The sequence below is a fragment of the Zootoca vivipara genome, chromosome 6, assembly GCF_963506605.1.
Source record: "Zootoca vivipara chromosome 6, rZooViv1.1, whole genome shotgun sequence".
NCBI classification, from domain to species: Eukaryota; Metazoa; Chordata; class Lepidosauria; order Squamata; family Lacertidae; genus Zootoca; species Zootoca vivipara.
The window spans coordinates 88,945,505-88,970,239 of record NC_083281.1 but is presented as its reverse complement, the minus strand read 5'-3'; the positions used below and the strand labels follow the sequence as shown (position 1 = coordinate 88,970,239).

General features: G+C 51.4%; 1 protein-coding gene across 1 annotated transcript in view; it reads left to right on the top strand.

Annotated features, from left to right (window-relative positions):
* Positions 1 to 24,735, top strand: part of LOC118086986 (anoctamin-7) — a 40,993-nt gene that overhangs the window by 14,492 nt on the left and 1,766 nt on the right. The window contains exons 17-22 of the mRNA XM_060276483.1: positions 416 to 513; positions 710 to 846; positions 1,189 to 1,394; positions 2,061 to 2,203; positions 2,308 to 2,398; positions 4,268 to 4,516. Coding sequence (XP_060132466.1) covers positions 416 to 513; positions 710 to 846; positions 1,189 to 1,394; positions 2,061 to 2,203; positions 2,308 to 2,398; positions 4,268 to 4,516 — 924 coding nt within the window. The remainder of the gene's footprint in view (positions 1 to 415; positions 514 to 709; positions 847 to 1,188; positions 1,395 to 2,060; positions 2,204 to 2,307; positions 2,399 to 4,267; positions 4,517 to 24,735) is intronic.

Sequence of the window (24,735 nt, the reverse complement as noted above, 5' to 3'; positions counted from 1 at the left end):
CCAAGGTCCTTCCACGCCAGTTTTGCTAAAGGCAGAATTGGGATTTATTCTTATAGAATCATAGAGTTGGAAGAGACCACAAGGGCCATCCAGTCCAACCCCCTGCCAAGCAGGAAACACCATCAAAGCATTCTTGACATGTGGCTGTCAAGCCTCTGCTTAAAGACCTCCAAAGAAGGAGACTCCACCACACTCCTTGGCAGCAAATTCCACTGCCGAACAGCTCTTACTGTCAGGAAGTTCTTCCTAATGTTTAGGTGGAATCTTCTTTCTTGAAGTTTGAATCCATTGCTCCGTGTCCGCTTCTCTTTCCAAGGCATGCCAGGGAAAAATGGTCCCTCTGGGAGCTGTTTCCTTGGGGCACAGGGTTTCCCTAGAGCTCTGCTGACGTCCTCTCCTCCCCTTCTGCCTGCAGTGTGGTCCTGGCGGGTGCCTGATTGAGCTGGCCCAGCAGCTCTTCATCATCATGGTGGGGAAGCAAATCGTCAGCAACATCCAGGAGTTTCTGATTCCGTGAGTTGCTAGCTGCAGGGAGGAGAAGGAAGACCTGGCAGGTCCAGGGGGGCTGCTCACTAACACTCTCTGCAATTCTGGCCATGGGAACAGAGCATCCCAAAAAAACCTAATGTTTGTGTGGAGAGGGTCCATTGCAAAGGGGGCCCCTCTCCCCTGTTCCAATGCCTCTCTTGCTCGATTTCTTCCCCTGCAGGAAGCTGAAATCCTGGCGCCAGAAGAGGAAGCTGGCCCGGGTGCGAGGGGCTCAGATCTGCCAGGAGCCCAAGCGCTGGGAGGAGGATTACGAGCTGATTGAGTGCGAAGGCCTCTTCGAGGAGTACCTGGAGATGGGTAAGTGGAAGGGAGGGCCAAGCCAGTTCGGGTTATTACCCCGCGCAAGCCAGTCCATTTTCCGATCGCTTTCCCTTTTGCAAAACGCCCCGTCTTTTGTGGGGTTGCGGGTTCGTTGCACGAGAACTCCCAGGCCATTATAATGGCCCAGTTCCTGGGATACGACTGGATCCCAGGCGAAAACAGGGCTGGGAAGCAGAGATCACTCCGTTCTCCTTCTGCCACCCCAGCTCCAGCTCGCAGCTGTATGTCAGGGACCGGCAATGCCAGCCTCTATTCTGCCCCCTTCCTTTGGGGAGGCTTGTCGATCTAACCCTGATGAGCTTCCCTGCTCTCCCTCAGTGCTCCAGTTTGGCTTCATCACCATTTTCGTGGCTGCCTTCCCACTGGCCCCGCTTTTTGCCCTGCTCAACAACTGGGTCGAGATCCGCCTGGACGCCCAGAAGTTCGCCTGCGAGTATCGGCGCCCCGTGGCCGAGCGTGCTCAAGACATCAGCGTCTGGTTCTTCATCCTGGATGTCCTGGCCCAGATTTCCGTCATCGTCAACGTGAGCCCGGAAGGAACTCAATACCCCCACCCCCACCCCCACCCATGAACACACAAAGCTCAGAGCTTGGGGCAGGGGGCTTCTCCACCCAGCAGCCCCACCCCAAAGCAGCTGCTCCCCCCCCCCAAGCCAAGTGGCTGCTGGTGGTAGGGGCTGCAGAAGCCCAAGAGGGAAAGCATTTCATCATAGAACAGCAGAGTTGGAAGGGATCCCCAAGGGTCATCCAGTCCAACCCCCTGCAATGCAGGAATCTCAACTGAAGCACCCCTGACAGATGGCCACCCAACCCTCTCTTTAAAAGCCTCCAAGGAAGGAGAGTCCACCACCTCCCGAGGGAGCCCGTCCTGCTGTGGAATGGCTCTTAATTTTCTTCTGGCTAACTGCGTTGGGGAGAGTGGCGCCGAGCGAATTTCTGCATGTTACCCAAGTCCTGACCAGGCAGGGAAGGAGTGATGATTTGCATGGCAGGACGTTGAGTCTGTGCCTGGTTTTCTATGAAAACTCTCTTACGTTCTGTGGGACCTGGGCAGTCAGGCTGCAAGAGCAAGGGCTGGGGATCTGTGAGTTGGTCCCAGCATTTGCAGGGTCCTAGCTGCACTTCGAGGTGTGACAGGGCCCCCAGATCACCCATCCCCCCCCCATATGAGTCTCCTTGTCTCCCCACAGGCCTTCCTCATTGCCTTCACCTCGGACTTCCTCCCTCGCCTCCTGTACCAATACGAGTACGACAGCCACCTCCACGGCTACGTGAACTTCACCCTGGCCTACGCCCCACCGAGTTTCATGGACGGCAACCACACCATGTGCCGGTGAGAGCAGAGGATCCCCCCCCCCACAGCCCCAGGGAATGCATCCTGGCACACACATGCACGCCAGTCCTGTTGACCCACAGAAATGGCATCTCCCCTCGCAGGTACAAGGCCTTCCGCAACCCCCATGGGAGCCAAACCCTCTTCTACTGGAAGCTGCTGGCCATCCGCCTGGGCTTCATCATCGCCTTCGAGGTGAGCATCGCGGCTCAGGAGGGGGGTGTAGCTTAGTGGTAGGGCAGCCGCCCTGCATGCAGAGGGTCCCAGGTTCAATCCCCGCCGGCAGCATTTCCAGGTCGGGCTGGGGGGAAACCTGCCTGCCTGAAATCCAGGAGAGCAGCTGCTGCCAGTCCGTGTAGGCAGCACAGAGGCAGGTGGACCCAAAGGTTTGACTCAGTATTCAGTTGGGGCTGAGGGGACATAAGCACATGATAGGGCTAGTGGAAGGGCAGCTGGCACTGATAAGTGAAAAAAATGAAGTTGTTGTCCTGCCTGGAGCAAGTGGCTGTATTTATTACTATTTATTAATAACAATTGATTCCCTGCTGTTCCAATGGAGGACAGGGAAAAACAACAGAGAGATCAGTTCTAGTGCTTTGTCATAGAAAGGGGGAAACTTACAATGCAATCATAGAATTGTAGAATTGGAAGGGACCCTAAGGATCATCAAGTCTAACCCCCTGCAATGCAGGAGAATATGCAGCTGTCCCATATGGCAGCGTTTCTCAACCGCTGTTCCGCGGCACACTAGTGTGCCGCGAGACGCTGGCTGGTGTGCCGCGACGTGCGGCGACGAGAAGGGCGATTTGCATTGTCACGTGCCTGGCGGCCGCCAATACACAACACTGACCCGCCGGAAAGCAATATTTGGCAAGTGTTTCTTACAATCATAATTATAATATAGAGCGGCACAGAGTTAAAAAAAATAATAATGGTGGTGTGCCTCGTGATTTTTTTCACGGAACAAGTGTGCCGTGGCCCAAAAAAGGTTGAGAAACACTGCCATATGGGGATCAAACCTGCAACCTTGGCATTATCAGCACCGTGCTTTAACCAACTGAGCTATCCCAGCAATGCTGGAGAACTTGCTGCCTTTGCAGACTCAGGGCAAACACGGAAATGCAACAGCAAACGTATGTCATGACCGTCTGCGATAGGATAATATGTTAAGAATTACTGATGCGGAAGACATTGTACATTAGCCGGCCAGTTAAACCCCCCTGTCTATGAAGACCTAGGCAGCAGGCTTCCAAGTTTCACCCATAACTCCCCTCCCTAGGCCATAAACATAGCATCAAACCAAAAATTGTATCTCAGTTTTGGCAGCTAATAACAATGAATCTCAGTGTTAATTTGACTACCAAGATGACATTTACAGGCCTTCTGGGACATTTGCGTCCTCTGGTTCTACCCACCAACCCCCCACCCCAAGGTACCACGGTGGGGCAAGGGCAACAATTAAAACAGTCATCTCGCTGGCCGCAACGAAGGTACCTTTGATTTCAGAGGGTAGAAGTTTATCTGCATTCAGCCCACCAGGAATCTCATGGAGACAGCACCTGAGTTTTCATGGGGTGCAGATAATTGCACCATCTCTTCCAAGGCAAAATTTCAAAAAGGAAAGGATGTATGCCTTCCCCTTTAATCTTCACTTTGACTGTCCCTTTTAATTGAACACGATCTTCTTAATTAGCCACGTTTCATTAAATTTTACTTTAATTTGTTTCATTCAGTTGAATACTGCCCCCACCAAAAAATGATCTCCTTGTCTGGAAGCAATGTTTTGATTTGTAAAAAGGGACAAAATCTTCTGTTGACTTTGGCTGCCTTTTACTGAGCCTGCAAAAAAAGTGTTAAGCTGAGGACAGGGAGCTTCGCCTTTGCAGTGTTCCACCTTAAATTGCTGACCAGAGTTGCCCCAGTGGCATTCCCTTTCGAACCAAGACTCAGTTTTCCCATCTGTGGCATGGGGAGAATAACACACACCAGCTTGTAGCTGAGCATCACAAAGAGCCATGGAGGCCCCTGGGCCCCTAACCCGTGGATTTTCCTCCTGGCTCCCAGCATGTGGTCTTTTTCTGCCTGCGCCTCATCGACTGGCTGGTCCCAGATGTCCCCGAGTCCCTGGAAGTGAAGATCAAGCGGGAACGCTACCTGGCCAAGCAGGCTCTGGCCGACAACCAGGATGTGCTGCTGACGGTGAGTGGCGACTCCTCCCCCTCGCCAGGTCAGTTTGCGGAAGAAGCACCTGCCTGTCCGTGCCGTCTTCTTGTTGCAACACCAGAAACCCAGGAGCAGGAGCAGAGCGCAGAGGTGGGGTCTGCGGGAGGGGGTTCTTCCACACAAACCCAGCCCTTCCGCCAAGGGGCCCGCTCCACTCCCAAACGTGTTGCCTTGTGGGGAGGCGAGGTCCGCTCTTGGTCTTTGCCATCCCATCCATTAGGGATGGGTGGAGGCTCGGCACACCAGGCTGCCCACAGGGAAGAGCACCTCTGGGCATAGGCAGAGTGTACTGTCTTTGCTCTCAGCACATCCAGGGCAAGGGCCTGGCGCTTCTCCACCGGGAGGTGTGGCCGACAAAACCAGAACTTCTTTCTGGGCATTTGCTACACTCCCACAGTTGTAGAAGAGTTTGAGACTCTTTGGGCCTGAGAGGAGAGAGAGAGAGAGAGAGAGAGAGAGGTGGAGGGGGGCGGAGATTCCCTTTTCCCTGCCCTCCCCTCCTGTGCCTTCCTGACAAATTCTCACTCCTCCTCATTGCATGAGAGGCAACAAGGAATCAGGAGTTCATCCCACCTGGACAAGGCTGAGGAGCACATGGGAGGCCACGTGCAGGAGTCTCGGGCCTTCTGGGGACTGGCATAGCCACGAATCCGCTGTCCACAGAATCCTCTTGCGTTGCTGCAAGAGAAGCCCCTCCATGCCTGGGGGGGGGGCTGCAGTTGGCAGCCGGCAACCCCTGTTTCCCTTTCTGAAACTAAGCCCTGCCCCTGTTACTGGGTAGCTGTGCGCCGTCTGTTTTGTCGTGCTGTGGTGTGTCCAGTGTTGTGTTCCAGGAAGTCCCACAAATTGTTTCTTCTCCGTGGCAGCATGGTCATCCCTTCCCAGTCACGACTGTCTCGCACGGCCCAGTGACCTTGTGCTGGGCGTGGGCATGTTGGCCCGCTTCCACACTGGCCGTGTCACATGGAACACCTGTGCCTCTGTGGCACTTGGTCCACGAGACGCCGTCCTCCTTCTGCAACCCAGCCACATCTCAGGGTCACTCCCCCCCCCCCTGCTGCCAAACCATTGCTCTTTTTCTGTTGCGATTCCTTGGTAGGGCAACAAATTTAGGTTGTTCGATTCAAGTGGATCTGGCCCTCTTGTGCGAGCATCCCCCTTCCCTTCGGTGGCTGGTCTTTGCTTGAACAGAGTCTGACACTGCTTGGCCCCAGGACCTATTTGTTGATGCCAAGGCCGAGCCCCGGGCAATGAGCAAAGTGGGAACCAAGGTGGGGAGGGTTTCGGCCAACGGAAATAAGAGCCATAGAACCCACAGAGAGCCAGAATGGCACCCTCCAGGTGGGGCTGGACTCCCAGTTCCTGTCGGTCCCCTCAACCAGCATGGCCAATAGTCAGGGACGCAGCTTGGAGTCGCAGTCCAGCAACATTTGGGACGTGCCCTGGGCCTCTGTGATTTGGGGCGGATCTGCATTCATGGTTTTTAACGTTAAGGAAGGGTTAAGGAATTGCTTTGATAATGTATATGGATACGTGCTCTGGTCCATGGGGTCACGAACATAGCTGCCAAGTACCCCATTTTCCACGGGAAACCCCCGTTTTTACTTACCTTTTCCCGGTGGTCCCCCATATCACTTCGTCTCCCGTTTTTCTCCATTATTTTCTCCTGCCGGCGGCCATTTTTTCTGATTTGCCCTTCTATGGGCACAAAAAGTGGCCGCCGCCAGCTTCAAAAGTCATATCTACGCATGACCGGAAGTGCGTAGACGCGACTTCCGGTGTCGGCGGCGGCCATTTTTTGTGCCCATAGATCGGCAGGGCGACATCAGAAGTTGCGTCGACGCACTTCTGGTCATGCGTAGAAGCTACTTTTGAAGCCGCCGGCGGCCATTTTTGGTGCCCATAGAAGGGCAAAGCGACACCGGAAGTTACATCGACGCAACTTCCGGTGTCACACGCCTGCCGGTCCCGGATTCTGCAGTCCGGGACTTGGAAGGTAAGGTCACGAAGAGTCGGACACGACTAAACGACTTAAGCAACAACAACATGGACAAATGACATCCTGCTTTTAACACTCATAATGCATTATTAAAATGTGACACCAGAGCAACCACCAGGAGGGAGACAGTGTTTTGACCGGGGGGGAGAACCAAGGTAAAAAAAATTGCTTTAATTCACAAGTATGTCCTGTGATGTTTTAGAACGACAGATCTATTATCGTTCTAATAATGTTAAACAGGTCAGTGTAGATCCAGCCTTGGAACAGCTTCTGACAGGAACCTGAAAGCACGCCATCCCGATTGGTCAGAAAAAGAAAAAGAAATGTTCCCCTTTGTCCCCCACCCGCTGCTCCTGGTTCCCACAAACCTCTGAACCTGCTGCCCTGGTTTTCTATATTTGCTGTTACTGTTGTTATTATTACCTCTTCCTCCTTTTCCTCCTCCCAATACAGCAAGCAGCCTTTTACCCAGCAGCGTGAACTAGCGCCCCCCGCAGGTGCAGCCACTTCTGACCACACACACCGGCTCTGTTGAAGAGGAGGCTCGGTGAAAGCAACGGAGGAAGGAGGCTCGGAAGGATTCCCAGAGGGCTCTGTCACTGGCACAAACACAGCCTTGAGTCTCGTGGCCCCTTCAAGGACCCGGAAGGTGGGCAAGAGAGGCTGGGCTTGTGGGGTGCGGAGGGTTGCATGCCCTTTGCACCCCCCGTCACTGCTACAATGAGGGCCACTTTGCTTCCGTGGCTGTCCTGAGGCCCTCCTGCCTAGCCTCTCTTCGCCTTCCCCTCTCAACCTTTTTTCCTGCTCCTCAGAGATGGACCGCAGGGGGGACTGTGGAAATGGCATCGCCAACCATTTCCCCAGCCCAAGTTCCTTTCCAACCCAATCCTTCTTCTGACAGTTTGGAGGACAGGCTGGCTTGCATGGCCCTCTCCTGCCCAGGGCCATTGCCTCCCAGAAGCTTTTGCTTCTCTTGAGGACAACAACGGGGGTTTCGGCAGCAGCGTCTTCTGGGCCAAGGAGAGAGGAGGCCGGGGTTGCACTTTTGCAGGCAAGGTCCTCTGCAGAGGGTTTCTACCACAGATCCCTGATATAAGGGATCGCGTCCGCAATATCGATCCAGTGTGTTGTGGAACAGCCATTACCGCCGCCACAGGCTGCTTCGAGAACCCACGCTTTCTGTGTTAAGATGTGTGGGAACGGCGTCCCCGCTGCAAAACCAAGCAAATGTGCTGTTTTGCTTACCTGCCTGCACTTCCCTTCTCAGGGTTGTGTGGAAGGGAAGCCCTTAGCTTGCAGGAACTGTGTTCTCCTGGGAGCATGCATGCAGAAATCCTCGAGGTGCAGCAGAGGTGGCGGAACTTCGGAGTGTGCAATAGCTGAATATTGTTCATGTTTTGATCCTGCTGCATCTGCCCAAGGGGAAGCGAGGACGTGGAAGGAGGTTGGAAGCAGGGCCCCCCTCCTCAAACAGGAACACTGGGCGCCTTCCACACAAGCCCCGGAGCATCATCGGCCGACTCACTTTGTACAGTGCACCCACACAACGTGGTTGTTGAATTGTTGCATTCCTGTGTTTTCTGTGCCCACCAACACCTGGCCTTTCTGGACTGGCAAAGTGCAAGCGAGGCTTGGAGGAGGGGCTCCTTTGCCTTGAGTTAGAAGCTTCCTGCTGTTTGCAGTTTCTTGCTCTGGTTTCTGTCCAGGGCTGTGGGGAACTACCATCTTAATCCCACGCCCTCCTGATTGTGGAAAAGCAACGCCTCGAGAGTGCTGAAGGACCCTCAAGCGGAGGACCCCCTGTGGGCATCATGGCTAAGCAGGGAATCTGAAGCCAATTCTACGCCTAGCATTCTGTGCTCACTGCTCCTGTGGTTGGGCTGGCCCAGAAGGACTCTGAAAGTCAGGCTGACCATTGAGTGCCACCCAGGCCTTCCTGAGCAGCTGCAGCAACAGGCAAGGGACATTTCCATCAGAGGAGCAGAGGGAACGAGAGAAGGGCGGGCCTGGCAGCAGATGGCACAGGAGGGCCAAAAAGGAAACTCAGGAGCTGGCGGTGGCATCGCAAGCCTCAACTCTTCAGAAGAGGAAGGGAGCCACAGCCAGCCTGCCCTGGCTTTGGACATAGTTGGCTCGCTGGCTAGCGGTTTTTATGTGATCTCAAAGCCACCCCTCCCTCTTCTTCCTCCCCTCCCTCTCCCGCAGAAAAGCAGGAGGGGAGGGGAGATGAACCCTCCATTGTTGTTCTTGCCTTGCAGATGAGCTGGGCTTAGGTTCCTGGAACAGCCGCCCCCTGCCACAAAACCCCCTTTCAGCTCTAAGTCAGGAGCCTGTGAGATAAGGGGCTGCAAATTGAAGGAGGGGAGGGGTGTGCCCTTGTTGCTGCTGATCTGGGGGGGTGGGGCATGCCGCATGCTGTCCTGTGCACGATTATTGCTGCTCAGTGTGACACCCCCCCTTCCTGCATGGTCTCTCTCTCTCCCACCCTCCAGCTGCCCTCCCGTGGCAGCCAGAATTGCCCCACGTTCTGTATATCACACAGGAGAATGAATAAAATGTGGAGTAACCTCGTGCGTTCTTGGTGGGGCAGGGAAAGCAGGGGCAGAGCTTCTCCCCAGGCATTTTTGTACCTGAGGGGGTCAAGCTTCCCTTCCAAGGGGGGTCTTACCCAGGAGCAGGGCCGTCTTAAGCCCACCCAGCGCCCTAGCGCTAGGTCCCTCCAGCGCCCCCCTCCAGCGCCTCTCCAAGGGCCCGGGAGTGCCAAGCGAACCGCGGCAGCAGCGGGAGGCCACCTCCGAGGACTCCGCGCTGCGCCTCCTTCTCGTTTCCCAGCATTGGGATCCGCTCAGTCAAGCTTCGCCACCAGCGCGCGCACCGCGGGACCAGCAAGAGCTGCTTGGGCGCTGTGCGCGCGCTGGTGGCGAAGCTCAACTGAGCGGAACCCAGCGCTGGGGAAACGAGAAGGAGGCGCAGCACGGAGTCCTCGGAGAAGGAGCGCAGTCCTGGCCAGATCGCTGGAACCCTGCGCTCACTTGGCGCCCTTCCAGCGCCCGGCACCGTGGTTCTCCGCGTCACTAGCCTGTATGGCTAGGACGGGCCTGCCCAGGAGGGACTCAGAAAAGAGGGGAGGGGTCCACTCTGTTCTCTCGTTCACCACCACCACCACCCTCTGTGAGCCCCCAGGAGAGGGAAGGTTTGAAGACAAGTCAACAAGCAGCCTTGATCTTGACTGGGCCTAGTCAAATGGCTCGGAGGATGCAGGAAAGTGTTCTGTGCCCCTCCAGATGTTGCCGGACTCCAGCTTGGCTTGTAGGTCAGGGATGACGACGGAGTTGAGATTCAAGGACTTCCCCCATCGCTGTGTCAAGGTGAGCCAAGTCTGGTTTGAAAAAGATGAAGCAATTGACAAACAACTGAGCATGTGCAGAGTTGCTTCGGCACGGCTGCTTTGTCAAAGTCGAGGAAGGTCCATCTAGCTCAGCCTTGGCAGCACTAAATGGCGGCAATGACTCTCCAGGGCAGGCATCGGCAAACTCGGCCCTCCAAATGTTTTGGGACTACAACTCCCATCATCCCTAGCTAACAGGACCAGTGGTCAGGGATGATGGGAATTGTAGTCTCAAAATATCTGGAGCGCCGAGTTCACTCCAGAGTTTCAGGCAGGGAACATTCCCCATCCTCCCTGTGGGTGGGGACGGGTAGCGCTGGAGAAGTCCTCCCCACCACATCCTCTTCTGAAAACCAGAACAGATAAGTGAACATGGAAGCAAATGAATACACCAGCAAATCTGAGCCTCTGGAATCCAATGCCGAAAGCAGCGAATGTTCACCCCCATCCCATAATTTATTGGGTGGATTTTTGTAAGTGGGAGAGTATTATTATTATTATTATTATTATTATTATTATTATTATTATGCCACCCATATTGGTTTACCCCAGCCACTCTGGGCAGCTTGCAACAAATTAAAACACAATATGGCATCAAACATTAAAAAAATAATTAATTAAAACAATTTATCTCTCCAGTCTCAGGTGAGTGAAGTTTAAAGCTTTTAGCCTTTTCTGAGTTAAATTATTACCATCCCAATAAAGGTTACAGGCCCAGTCAGGGAGACCTTTCTTTAAAAAATAAAATAAAAATTATTGCAAGATTTTCAAGGATAACAAAGGTACATTTCTGAGCAATTATTCGTGCTCTCTTAAATCCCTCTCTTTCCGAAGGAATTTAAACAGATTTTTTTTGGGGGGGGGGGAGGTGGAGACAGATGTTTTTTTCCTTTGTTTGAAATTTTAATTCACTAATGTTTTGAATTTGGGGGCACTAGATGGCACTGTTGCTCAAGAACCGCTTCCTTTTCCCCACAGTGAAGTAAACAGTCAGTTTTCTCTCCTCTCTTTTTAGAGGCAGTTTTTGTTTTCATTTTTGATCTTTTCAAAGATGGACAGGAGAATATTGAGGAAGAATGCTCCAGGGTACCTAATTTAACTCAAACTCAAACATAGATAATTTTACTCAAACTCAGACATAGATAATTTAACTCAAACTCAGACATAGATAATCAAAGTCTGCCTAAGCATCCTTGATAGGGTTGCCATATTTCAAAAAGTAAAAACCAGGACACCCCGAAAGTTGTTGAGCTTGTTTTTAGACAAACCCCCCAAGTTGTTGAGCTTTTATTTAAAATAATTCCAAAAAACGCAATTTCAGGTTTTTTGATTGACTTGCCTAAGATCACAGACAAAGCACCACCTTTCAGAAAATCTCCCCCAGCCATCAATTCCCAGTAATGTCCAGGAAAATCCGGGCATATGGCAGCCCAATTGTTTAACCTGGAAGGTTATGCAGCCTTGCTTAAAATCCTTATAGAGATAAGCTGTGCACAGGTGGTGATTTTCTCTGCTGAAATAGATATTTGCCTCCCCACACAAGTGAAAAGAGGAATAATAATTAATAAAATACTGTCTCCTACTCATCTAAATCCATCCAACAGGGGAGAGCGGAGAAGAGGACACCAGGCCACAGAAGGAAGGGCAAAGCTGCCAAGGGGACTCCTGAGGACATCAAGAGTGCACCCACTCACCCCGTGCCAGCTCCATACCAGTTGCTTCCAACACATGCTCTGCACCTGTGGGTGGGGAAAGGACACTGACTGAGGGCGAGCGATCAAAAGCAGACTGAGGCTGAAAGATGAAAGGGCGAGTTGCCCTTTTTAGGGAGCAATTTGGCACAGTCCTGCAATTACAGAAGTCCCACTTCCAAACATAACCCAAAACCACATTTTTCAGTGCAGTTATCCGAAAATGTGCAGATTAGGGGAAAGGGTGCAGAAATCTGCAGATATTGGGGAAACTAATATACAAACGTTCATTATATTATGGAAATTCCCTTGCAGAAAGAGAGGGGGAACACTAAAATGCTGATGAGTTCAAATTACTATGAAAGGCACAAGAGCAGACCTGGCTGTTTTCCTTGGTCACATGGCAATCCCACTCACACTCTGGTCTCTCCTGTCCTGCCCCCTGGATCTGCTTATGCTATCTGCATCCGCAGGGAACTGCAAAATGAAAGCAGACAGTCTTGCAGGGCCTGTAGAGCCAGCAGTCCCAGGTGGCTCGAGTCAGTGAACCAAGCTACAAAATGCAGTGGTTAGGAGGCAGCCTGCCCACCTTGCCTCTTGTGTTCCAGTCTCTTGCTCTGGAGGGGCTCCTATTGGCTTGCTATCGTCCTATGGACTCAGGAGGAAATCCCCTTTCATGTTCTATGTAACATCCTGCATATGTGGAGGGCTACATTATTACTGCATCACATACACCAGCAAGCAGGAGCTGTATAACCCCGGTAGACCCCCTTGCTTTGTGTGCAGGAGGTCTTGGGATTCAATCCCTGGCAGGCTCTCCAATTACAATGATTTTTCTTGCTACCAAGGCAGGGAGACACCAGCAGAACCATCTCTGCCTATGGCCCCGGAGTCCCTGGCCTGATCCTGCAGCTTCTTCCTGTGCTCAACAGCTAGCTGACAGCACTGAGACACTTGCACGTATGACACACACTTCAAGAGCCAGGGTCGTGGCCACCTTTCCCAAGCGCCATTTGAATCAATCATAGACTTGTAGAGTTTGGAAGGGACTGTGAGAGTCATATAGTCCAACTCCTGGTATTGCAGGACTCTTTTGCCCAACGTGGGGCTTGAACCCACCACCCTGAGATTAAGAGTCTCATGGGGTGGATCTACACCCAGGAAGAAACACGCTATAAATAAGTCAGAAATCAAATCGTTAAAAAAACCTATATAAAAATCGCATAGAAAAACTGTTTGCTCTCTGGCGCCATCTGGTGCTGCATGTTTATAATGCATTCAATGTGTTTTTTTTACTAATGTAGCTGAGTCCTTTGCTCTACCAACTGAGCTAACTGGGACAAAAGAGGTGTGAGGTCTCCAAACTCAGCCCGGGATACCCAGGAGCACACACCCTGGTGAGAAAGGAGTCTTGCACCTTTAATTGTAGTGTAATTGAAGGGAGTTCAGCAGAGCTGTAGCACTTAGAGGTGCACGAGCACACACTCACCCCCCAGACCCTCCTACAAGGAGGCCTGACGAAAAGCTCTCTATGGGTACATGTTGCCAGCATTTTTAGGGACAGCAGCTCCTGCACCTTTAACTGCTGCTTGGCAGGTAGAATTTCATGTGGTGTGGCTCCCCCCCCCATTGCAGCTTCACCTGTTGATGTTCCCCCATTGCTGTTAAAGGCACAGCGCCCCCCCCCCTTTGTTAGAAAAAGGTGGCACTTCTGGTTCACATTGAGCCCCTCTGGCTGCAGCCCCTTTAATTTTAAAAGGGTGCTGCTAAGGATCCACTGAGAAAGTTATTTCTCTGCAGGTGGGCAGGGCCCCTCCCTGTTTTTCTCTGTGTGCCTCCCTCTTTCTTTGATGTCCTTGTGGTCCTAGTTTGCTCCAGCTGGGAACTTCTGGGTTTAGTTTTTTTTTGGGGGGGGGGCTGCTTAACAGGGGGGTGGGGCAAAACCTGATACTTCCTCAGGGAAAAAATGAGTGGTTCCCCCTGCTTCTGGCTTTATTGGCTTCTCTTAGCCCTAAAAAAATCCTCTTGGCCAGCATAGCCAAACCTTTCTTGAGGTCTAGTAACTTGTTCTCTCCTGACTGAATGCGAGTGCCCTTCCCCATGAATTGGGCCCTTAGTTTGTGGGGAGGGTAGAAGAGAGGAGGAAAGAAAGGCCAGCAGGTATCCTTGGAGACCCATTCTAGGGTATTTCCCCAAGCACCCCTAAATATTTGGTTATCAACCTTGGTTATCAACCTGAGATCTGGAATGCATATTTAGACATTCAAGCTGCAGCTGAAACAAATTCCAGGGTTTATGGAAAGGTTTAATGAGTGTTTCTGTAGTGGATAATTATACTGTAGATCAGGGGTGGTCAACTCCCAAGAGACTGCGATCTACTCACAGAGTTAAAAACTGGCAGTGATCTACCCTCTTTGTTGAGCTTTTTTTAGGAAGGAGGAAGGCCATTTTGGGGGGGTTCAGGTCAAAGTTGTTGAGTTTTTTCAGGGAGGAGGTAAAATGTTGAGCTTTTTTTTAAAGGGGAGCCACAGTTGTTCAGCTTCTTTGGGGGGAGCCAATGATCTACCAGTGATCTACCGCAGACGTCCAGTGATCTACTGGTAGATCGCGATCTACCTGTTGGACATGCCTGCCGTAGATGGTTCTGCAAGAAAGTACTACAAAAAAAGGATGTTTTAGGAAAATGTAGTACAGTATTAAGAAAAGGTGGAGAGGCTGGTAGGGGAGGTGGAAGGAGAGTTTAATTTAAAGCAGATAAATGCAGCCAAGTTGTTAGCTGGGTTGTTGTTGTTTTTTTAAGTGCTGCATATGCCGCCTGCATTGATCAAATGTGGCCTGAAAGATTAGCTGCTGCTGTTTAAAAAATGAGTGCTGGTTTGTCAAAATCCTACGGTAGTACTGTACCAAGTGATGGGAATGGATGAAGCCATAAACTGGGTCTGATGGGAGTCGGAGCCTGAAACACCAGGCTGCTGTGAGCTCACTAGGCAACTTGCCAGGGCTAGTGGTCTGTGATCTGTTCAGCCTTCCTTTGGCCTTGAAGAATTGCAGCTGCCTGTGGAGCACTGACAAATGAACAAGTGGAGTTAGCAACATCCATACAAATTCAGCAGTGGCAGAAGTGCGATGACCAGTGTAAGATTTCAGGATTGGGTAATGCTGTGGAGGAGGAGCTGGTGCTTTTCCTAGACAGAAAAGGAGTCTCCAGCCAGCATTAAACACTGGAGCCCATTAAACAGAATTGGAGAGCTGGAAGGACACCCACAAAGGGTAATCTCTAGGACACCCCTTGCAATGCAAGAATCACAGCCAAAGCATCCCTGACAGATGGCCATTTCATGGAGAGAACTGCTGTTCTATATGGACACTGGAATGTTTATCAACTTGCTTTGAGGGTCTAGGTCAGAGCTTTCCAAACTGTGTTGTGACACGTTGGCGTGCTGGCCGCAGTGTGTAGGTGTGTTGCGCAAACTCTCCTCCCGGGGCTGGAAAGGGGCACGTTTAACCTCTGGTTTGCTAGGGAAACTGCATTATCGTTTTGCGAAATGATGCATATCCAAAAAGTGTGCCGCCAACACAAAAAGTTTGGAAAGCTCTGCTCTGAGTGCTTAAAGTACCACAGGAAATACTGAAAGGGAGGAAGCTAATGATCCCGAACGACAGGAGGGCCAAACAGGATCCACTTTTCCCATTCTGCTGGTCACAGCACTGCCTTCAACTGAGATCTGGGAGCCCGTTGCAGGTTGAGGCACCCGCATGGGATCTTCCCTTCCAGGAGATGCCAGCGGGAGGTGGCGCTATCTTGGCACTTGCTTGCTGTGGCTTGGCTCCTTAGCTCCCTGGGGTAGCTGGGGTGGGAGTGGGGGGTCCAGCTTGTCAACATGATTCTTAAATTGTGGTGCCCAGAACAGGACACAAGACTCCAGGTGTGGTCTGACCAAGGCAGAATAGAGTGGGACTATGACTTCCCTTGATCAATCCCCTAGACTTTTGTTGATGCAGCCCAGAATAGCGTTAGCTCGTGTGTGTGCGCACACGCGTGCCAAACTGTGAGATACATATCTCCAAGTCACTGCAGAATCAGCTTATAACAATTTTTCCCAACTTGGTGCCCTCCAGATGGTTTGAACTACAAGGATGCTAGAGGGCAGCAGATCAAGGAGGAAGAAGTGTGCCAAAAAACCCACCACATGCTCAGTTTGCTGTTCCTTTCCTGAGCACTGGAGAGCAGCAGAGTTCTGCTCTGGGATACTTGAGTTTCCTGCGGAATCCCAGCTCCTTCACACAGAGTCATCCTTGACTCAAAGGGGAAGCCTGCAGGGTCTTTGATGTGGGTTTGAAACCTGCGGATCTTAATTTGTCTTAGCAAGAGTCTGAGAATTTCTGCTGCGAGTTGTCCTTGGAGGGCTTCGATGGTTGTTGTTGGGGGCAGGGATCAGGAGGGTCTCACACAGGCTTTCCTCTAATTATATTTAATTCTGAGTCATCTTTTTTTTTTAATTTAAGAAGGCAGGCAGTAAAGGGGAGGCAGGGGCCCCTCTCCTCTCCACCCACTCGGTTGCTGTGTTTAGCTGTGCCAAGAGCACCAGACCCACCCATTTCTGCTGGATGTGGTGAATCTCACAGCCTCCTTGGGACGGAAGAAGCTCAAACCTCCCATTGGAGCGAATCATAATAGCAAGGCCGTGTGGTGCATTTGGCACACAAGTCATCTCAGCAATTTGGACTGATAGAGGAGTAGGTGCAGAAAGTGGGTGGAGAGAAAACTTCCTCTCTTTTTTAATAGTAGAATTCAGGGACATCTCAGGTTGGAAGATTCAGGAGAGACAAAACATAGGGCTTCCTCACACAGTGCAGAGTTTAGTTAAGGAATTTGCTCCCGGATGATGCCGTGATGGCCTGAGAAGGAAAGCACTGTTTCTTTCTCACATTCCTCTGGGCAGCGGAGCCCAGGGGCCTTGGATCTCTTGCATCGAGTCCTGGTTTAGTTCTCCAATCTACACACCTGCCTGTTCTTAGAGTCCTCTCCAAAGGGAGCCGCCACGCTCAGAGGGCAACACGGCGGTGACTCCGCGCACAAAGTCGTCTCCTGGCTCTATGCCACCCTTGAAGGGCATTTGGAGTTAATAATTAGCAGGTTAATGGGCAGAGATTTCTGCAGAAAGTGTCTGCTGGTCCACTGCTCCGGGCACCAAAAGGTGTTGGTTACTGGTGGCCCCTGGAGAAGACAGAGAGAAACCAGGGGAAGTGGGATTTAGCTCAATGGTAGAGCATTTGCTTTGCAAGCAGAAGGTCCTTGATTCAATATCTGCTGCTGGCATCTCCAGGGAGGGACCACTGCCTCAAGCCTTTGGCAACCAAAATGGTCAAAGGCTTGGAAACAATGCCTTATGAGGAACGGCTTAGGGAGCTGGGCATGTTTAGCCTGGAGAAGAGAAGGTTAAGGGGTGATATGATAGCCATGTTCAAATATATAAAAGGATGTCATATAGAGGAGGGAGAAAGGTTGTTTTCTGCTGCTCCAGAGAAGCGGACACGGAGCAATGGATTCAAACTACAAGAAAGAAGATTCCACCTAAACATTAGGAAGAACTTCCTGACAGTAAGAGCTGTTCAGCAGTGGAATTTGCTACCAAGGAGTGTGGTGGAGTCTCCTTCTTTGGAGGTCTTTAAGCAGAGGCTTGACAGGCATATGTCAAGAATGCTTTGATGGTGTTTCCTGCTCGGCAGGGGGTTGGACTGGATGGCCCTTGTGGTCTCTTCCAACTCTATGATTCTATTATTCTAAGTCCTAGGCAGCTGCTGTCAGTCAATGAAGACCAGGGGCAGAGAAAAGCTGTGGCCCTCTAGCTGTTGTTGAACTCCAACCCCCATCAGTGCCAGCCAACATGGCCGATGGATGTTGGGAGTTGTAGATGAGCAACATCTGGAGTGCCCCTACTTCCAGATACAGTCGATGCTGAGCTAGCAGGACCAAAGCTCCGGTTCGGAATAAGGCAGATTCCAAGGCCGTGTGTTTGCGTTCCGCTTCCCTCTGCAAGATCCGGCTTGGCTCACCCACAAGAGTCATTGGCGACCATTTGCACACCTCTGCGGGAGGGCAGATCTCCACATGGGATGGAGATAGCCAGTGGCGACAGGCCTGCTTGTTGGGTGGTGAGTTGGGCTGGCGCCTCCCTGCCCCATCCTTTCCAGCTCTCCAAGCCAAGGTCACACACACAGCAGGGGACAATTATTTGCCCGAGATGCAAAGTGCCCTTGGGGGGGGGGGGCAGGACAGCATTTCCCGCTAGAGCTGGGCAAAGATTCCCTGCCTCAAGCCCTGGAGAGCTACTGCCAGTCAGTGTAGACGTTACTGAGATAGGTGGGCTAAGAGTCTGAGATAGGGTAGCTTCCTGGGTTCACGGGTTCTCCTTAGGCAAAGCAGCTTTCTCATAGACTGTGGGCTCCTCTAGCCGCCTGGCATCTCTCCAAGGCCTCAGGAAGAGCAACCTCTTTCTCCTCCTTCTGCACGCCCAACAGGTGCCCCCACGGCCCCTCCTGAGCTCCCTGTTGGTAGGTTGCCTTCAGTTGAGGGAGCGGATGTAGCGGGAGTTCGAGGAGCCATGGACAATGGATGTTCCTGTGGCTCCTTGCCACACATATTTTTGCAGCTGAGCAATCATCCCGCCCGTCCCCGTTGGGAATGAAACGTCGTCCGTTGGATGAGCAGCTTCCTTAAGCTCCCCATCCATCTTGGTCGCCTTTCTCTGCGAGATAATTGCAACAGTTGTTCTGGCTGACAAGTGGAAGGAATGTGGCAGACCCGCAGCGGTGGGGAGAGGGGAACCTTGACAGATACGCCTTTGATTTTCACCGGGAAGGCAAACAGTCCTGACTTTGATCTTGAACAAGGAGTTGGCTGCAAGCCAAAGCCCTCAGACTGGTCCTTGTGAGAAACGAGGGGCCCAAACGGCCTCTCAGAACCGTTTGTGCTTGTGCCCAGGAAGCGGAGAGCAGATGAGAGGAGCTGCAAAGGGGCCCTCACAGGGCAAGTGGTTTTTCAGATGACTTGTGCAAGCGAGCCAAGTTACAGGAGGGGTGTGGTTACTGTCCAATATGACCAGGAAAATAGAAGAAGATATTCCTCTTGGAACCTTAACTAGATTGATCAGTCTGAGCAAAAACCCATCCCTAAAACCCACCCTTAAGGAATTGCTTTGTTGAGCCATCAAGGTCTGTTTCAGAGATATACTGCCTCTGCACATGGGGGTTCTTCATTTCTTCATTCTTGTTTGTCCATGTTGTTTATACTCTGCCTTTCTTCTGTGGAGCACCCAGCAGCATGAAGGAGGTTCTCATCACCCAACTGGGTTAACTTCAGAAAGGGAGTGGGACCTTCTGCCTGGACCTCTCTGGCCAATTCATTTTTTTAAAGCCCTCCAAGCTTACCGGCCATCACCAGTAATGTGGTGTCAGCGAGTTCCACAAGAGAATCATGCACTGATTCATGCCAGAACTGAGCACATCTCCACTTTGCCCAACATTTGTGCCTCTCGTTGTGGTGCCTCCCCATGCCCTAGGTAGATGGAGAGGGTGGATGGAAAACTCTAGGATGCAAGTTGTGGCTGAGTGGTAAAGCAACTGCTTGGCATGTAGAAGCTCAAGGCAAGTCTTCGTTGCCTCCAGGTAGAGCTGCCTGAACTCTGCTGCCAGTCAATGCAGATGGCACTGGACTCGATGGATCAAATAATAATAATAATAATAATAATAATAATAATAATAATAATAATAATAATTTATTATTTATACCCCGCCCATCTGGCTGGGTTTCCCCAGCCACTCTGGGCGGCTTACAACAGAAAAATGAAATAAAACAATTAAACATTAAAAGCCTCCCTAAACAGGGCTGCCTTCAGATGTCTTCTAAAAATCTGGTAGCTATTTTTCTCTTTGACATCTGATGGGAGGGCGTTCCACAGGACAGGCGCCACCACCGAGAAGGCCCTCTGCCTAGTTCCCTGCAACTTGGCTTCTCGCAATGAGGGAACCGTCAGAAGGCCCTCGGTACTGGACCTCAGTGTCCGGGCAGAACGATGGGGGTGGAGACGCTCCTTCAGGTATACTGGACCGAGGCCATTTAGGGCTTTAAAGGTCAGCACCAACACTTTGAACTGTGCTCGGAAACGTACTGGGAGCCAATGTAGATCTTTCAAGACCGGTGTTATGTGGTCTTGGCGGCCGCTCCCAGTCACCAGTCTAGCTGCCGCGTTCTGAATTAGTTGTAGTTTCCGGGTCACCTTCAAAGGTAGCCCCGTGTAGAGCGCATTGCAGTAGTCCAAGTTGGAGATTAACCAGAGCATGCACCACTCTGGTGAGACAGTCTGCGGGCAGGTAGGGTCTCAGCCTGCGTACCAGATGGAGCTGATAGACAGCTGCCCTGGACACAGAACTGACTTGCGCCTCCATGGACAGCTGTGAGTCCAGAATGACTCCCAGGCTGCGCACCTGGTCCTTCAGGGGCACAGTTACCCCATTCAGGATCAGGGAGTCCTCCACACCCGCCCGCCTCCTGTCCCCCACAAATCTGAGTTGGCATAAGGCAGTTTCCTTTCTTCCACCTGCCTGTCCTCCACTCTGGCTTGGATTTGTGTCCTGTCAAGGCCTAGAAGGACACAGCAAGAGACTCTCTTCCACAGGTGCAAGAGCTTCTCAGGGAGGTCAGGAAGCCAGTCCTTGTTACCATCGGTGTGTTTCCCACGGGGAGACACGTATTCACAGTGGTATTTCTAGCTCAGAGCCAACTTGCCACCCACCCTTCTGCAAATAGCTGTTCCCAGCCTGGTCAGTCTCACTCTCTGGGACACACCTGTCCCAACAAAAGGCCCGGAAGAGACATGGATGTGGCAAGAGCTTAATTTCCTTCAGGCTCAGTAGGGTGTGTGTATCCCCCCCCCTTGTGCTAGGAAGCTCAGGCTCTCTCTCTCTCTCTCCCTCACCCCAGCCCCTCTGTTCCCAATAAGGCAGGTAAGTTCTCATCTGTGCAAATATCTGCTGAGAAAGACCAGGGGGCCAAGATGATATCTTGACAGGTGACATTTGCAAGCTCCTGGGCCAAAGTTCGGGAAAGAAAAGTGCCCGGGGTGCTCAGCCACGCAGCCCCACACTTGGAGACCTGCTTTGGCTGTGATTTCTGACTGAGGAGGAAGAGGGGCAAGATCTCTTCCTGACCCCCCCCCCCTCCTCTTTCCTTGTGGGAAAAATATTTTTTGACTGATTTCTTTCTTTCTTTCTGATGCACAGCTAAATCTAAGGGGCAATGTGTTTGGGTGGGTGCATTTATGTGCAGAAGCAGGGCAGTCTTGAGCAGGTCAGGCGTCCTGGCGCTGAGGGGCGGAGATTGCTCCGGCGCCCCCGCCCTTGCAGTGCGCAGCATGGCTTCTGGTCTGCCTACTGGTCCAAAATATCCAGCTACCTAGTGCTCTTGTGACTTTAACAGCAGATGCCTTGCTCAGAAATCAGAGAGTGAGGCACCAAGTGAAGATGTTTTGCTTGCTACCGCTAGCATCAAAACCAATGCAAAACATTTTGGTGCTTGCAAATCCTCCCCCCCCCCACTCCAGTCTTTGTGGATGGGCCTGCCTGGTCAAGTTATTTTGGCACCTGACTCTGAAAATCCCACAAATACTTAATTTCCCCACCATGGGCATTACAAATGTAACAATAATAAGTTAAGTATTTAACGATTGCCTACCCGCTTATGAATCCCACAACGGGTTGCCTGCAGCCACTCCCTCACTCAGTCCACCAGGAGAGCTGACAGCTGAGTTGCTGGGAAAGGAAATTCACGCAGGCTTCTGGTCCGGGGCACAAGGAGGTTACCTTCCTCCTGGAGGAACAAGGTCGGGGCAATTCTGTCCCATAGCAGCAGCTAAGCTCTCCAAGAGTCAGGCCAAACGTTATAGCAAGCCTGACTCTTGGAGAGCTTAGATTAGTTCAAGGGAAAAAATAGCTGTAAGGGGAGCATTTCTGGAAGCCAAGACCCAAGTTTGGAGTGAGTACACTTTGGTGAGAGAGTTCCGGCAGAGCTTTAAAATCACAAAATATGCAGCAAAGTCAAGCATGGAAATATACACTGTTAGACTCTTTGTGAGTTCCTTCAAAAGTTCCCCTCTTTCCTTGGTGTAGAAAAAGAGCAAATATTTGGTGAATTAAAAATGGTTTACTTACAAACTCCCCAAAGGCAAGGTCCATGTGCTTTTCCATTTGGAAAAGTTGCACAGGCAGTAAAACTTGGCTTAGTTACAATGGTGAAAGTTCCTAAATGGAATAGGCATAGGAATTCTAGAGAGGCTTGTGAGAGCCATGCAGTCTTGTCTGAGCTTAGCAACCAGCTCAGACCTAGAAGTGGATTTAGGGGAGCTCGACCAGTTCAGCATTGCAACCATGATGTAGAATGGAAGGCAAGAGAAGGAGCAAATTTTGGTGTTGCACAAGGCACTGCTGAAATTTGAGACCCCAAGCTCCGCCTTTTTTGATGTTGCATGTTGAGCTTCTCAGATAGGGGGGAACAGAGGCCGTTTCCTGACACAATAGGCTTGATTAATAATATTATAATAATTTATTATTTATACCCCGCCCATCTGGCTGGGTTTCCCCAGCCACTCTGGGCGGCTTCCAACAGAAAAATAAAACACAATAATCTATTAAACATTAAAAGCCTCCCTGAACAGGGCTGCCTTCAGATGTCTTCTAAAAGTCTGGTAGTTGTTTTTCTCTTTGACATCTGTTGGGAGGGCGTTCCACAGGGCAGGCGCCACCACCGAGAAGGCCCTCTGCCTAGTTCCCTGCAACTTGGCTTCTCGCAACGAGGGAACTGCCAGAAGGCCCTCCGTGCTGGACCTCAGTGTCCGGGCAGAATAATGGAGGTGGAGACGCTCCTCCTACCCATTTTCTCCCGAGGTAAGGGGAAGTGACCAAGCTAAGCTGGGCAGGATAGCTTACTCTATGGTATTAACCCCTTTGTTAGTTAATTGAACTTTAATCCTGTTGGTTGTATGAGGCTGGTTATCCCACAGCAATGACCTCATCAAATCGGTTTGCAAAACTGGGCACCCCTCCATCGTGATCTGGCAAAAGGTGTGTTTCCCAGCTGGTTGGTTGCAAAGCAGGGCTGCCTGCTCTACTGGCAGGGTGGAGAACATGCAGGTTCCCAGAGTGGCCTTGTTCCAAAGGGGTGAGAAGGGCAGGTGTGATTGATGGGAGGAAGAGTCATACTGTACAGGGGAAATCCAGGAACAGAGGAGGAGGAAGAGCACCTGGGTGTGTAGGCAGAGGAATCAAGGCCTTAGGCAGGGTGAGCTGCCACTGCCGCCGAACTAGAATTGGGTTTGAGGCACTGGCTGGCTTCAGAGCAGGGCTGAGCAGCCCTGGAGCGCTGAAGGGTCTAAACTAAGCCCAGCAGCCCAGCCTGGCTCCTCCACATGCCCTGGGGATTGGGGCTTCCTTGGCCTTTTCTTCCAAGCTGCACCTTCTGAAGAATACACATAGCCGCAACAATCATGCTTTACATTTTCTACTCAAAATTGGAAAATTGCAAATTGGCTGACCGGTTTCCTGAGATTACTGCCAAGGCAGCTTGGTTTTTTTTTATGGCGGCAATAGTTTGTCGAAGCAGGATCCTGTCTTAATTTAAAATTATTAACACCTTACGTTGTGGTTTTCTTTTTTTGGAAAAACAACAACACAATTTTAATATAATTATTTTAAATTTCTCGCTGTTTCTTTAATATTTCACATTGTTTTTATTTCTACATTTTATTGTATACTTAATGTATTGTGTTTTATGTGCTCTGCTTTCTTCCTATATCTCTGCTGGTTATTGACCGAGATACACACACACACACACAAAACACACACACACACACACACACACACACACACACACACACACACACACAATATACAGTGGTACCTTGGTTGTCGAACTTAATCCATTCCAGAAGTGGCACCAGACGTTCGACTCCCGAAAAACGTCTGCAAACTAGAACACTTACGTCTGGGAGCCGATTTGTTCGACAACTAAGCCGTTCGGGAACCAAGGTACCACTGTCTCTAAACTACACATTGCTTTTGTAAATTTGTATCCTCCTCCTGGAGCACAGGAATTTGTGGGTTTGCCTCTCCTTTGGGTAATGAGGAAGCAGGGAGTCTCAAAGCTGCCTGGAAGCAACCTGCTCCCTAATCCCTGGCCACTAATTAGGGAGAGGAAAGCGCTCTGCCCATGCTCACGAGGATGCCTCTGAGCATGCTATCCTGTGCTTGCCCAGCCCTTGTCCTTTCAAGATTCAGGTGGTAGCAGGAGGAATCCCTCTCTTTCTGGAGGGGGTGCCTAAGTTGGTGGTGGATCTGTGCAGAAAAGCACACACACCCCCACTCACAAGCCAAAGCTGTCGTGGGGGGACGTGATGGACACCCCCTTATTTAAGGCGTTGCTGCGGAACAGCCTTTTATTAGCAAAATCCAGACCTGGCAACCCGAGACGGCAGGAGAACCACCACAAGTGCCTTGGCAGCTGCCCAGCTCATCCTTGCCTTTAATCCCTTGCCAGGAGGGAGGGGAAGATTCCAACCTCAAACGTAGCAGGGCAGGGGGGGGGGTGTCCTCTCCCTCTTCTGTCTCCCAGGCTGCTCCCCACCCCCTTGCCATGGAGAAGCCTTCCTAAACTTGTGGAAACTTTGGTGCACAGCCCAGCTGGATGCCCGGGTCTCCTTTGTACCAGCAGGACTTTCACCGCCAAGATTCATGTCAAGCAGTCGTGTCCCTGAGCATGTGCAGAGCACCGCCTTTCCTTTGCAGCGGTCTGCAGCTGGCCGTCAACCCTTTGAGGGGCCTTTTCCCTGACGGGTTGATTCCCAATGGCCCCTTTGGCTTAGAAAGACACATTGCAGGAGGCAAGGGGAGAGAAATAGAGATCTGGCAAAATGGTTGGGGGGGGGGGGCAAAGTGCCAGGAGTAGGATTTTCCCTGTTGAAAGGAAGTGCTGGGTGAGGGGAGAGAGACCCTGGAAGGTGGTTCCAGCTGCAGAGGCTCTATCCAGAATGCAAGAGGCGCTTGGTTACTGAATCAGTCCCCCAGTGGTGCAATGGGTCAGCGTGCCTGGCTGTTAACCCAGAAGGTTGGTGGTTCGAGCCCACCCAGGGAGGGCTGTGGGCAGGATTCCTGCATCGCAGGGGGTTGGAATAGATGCCCC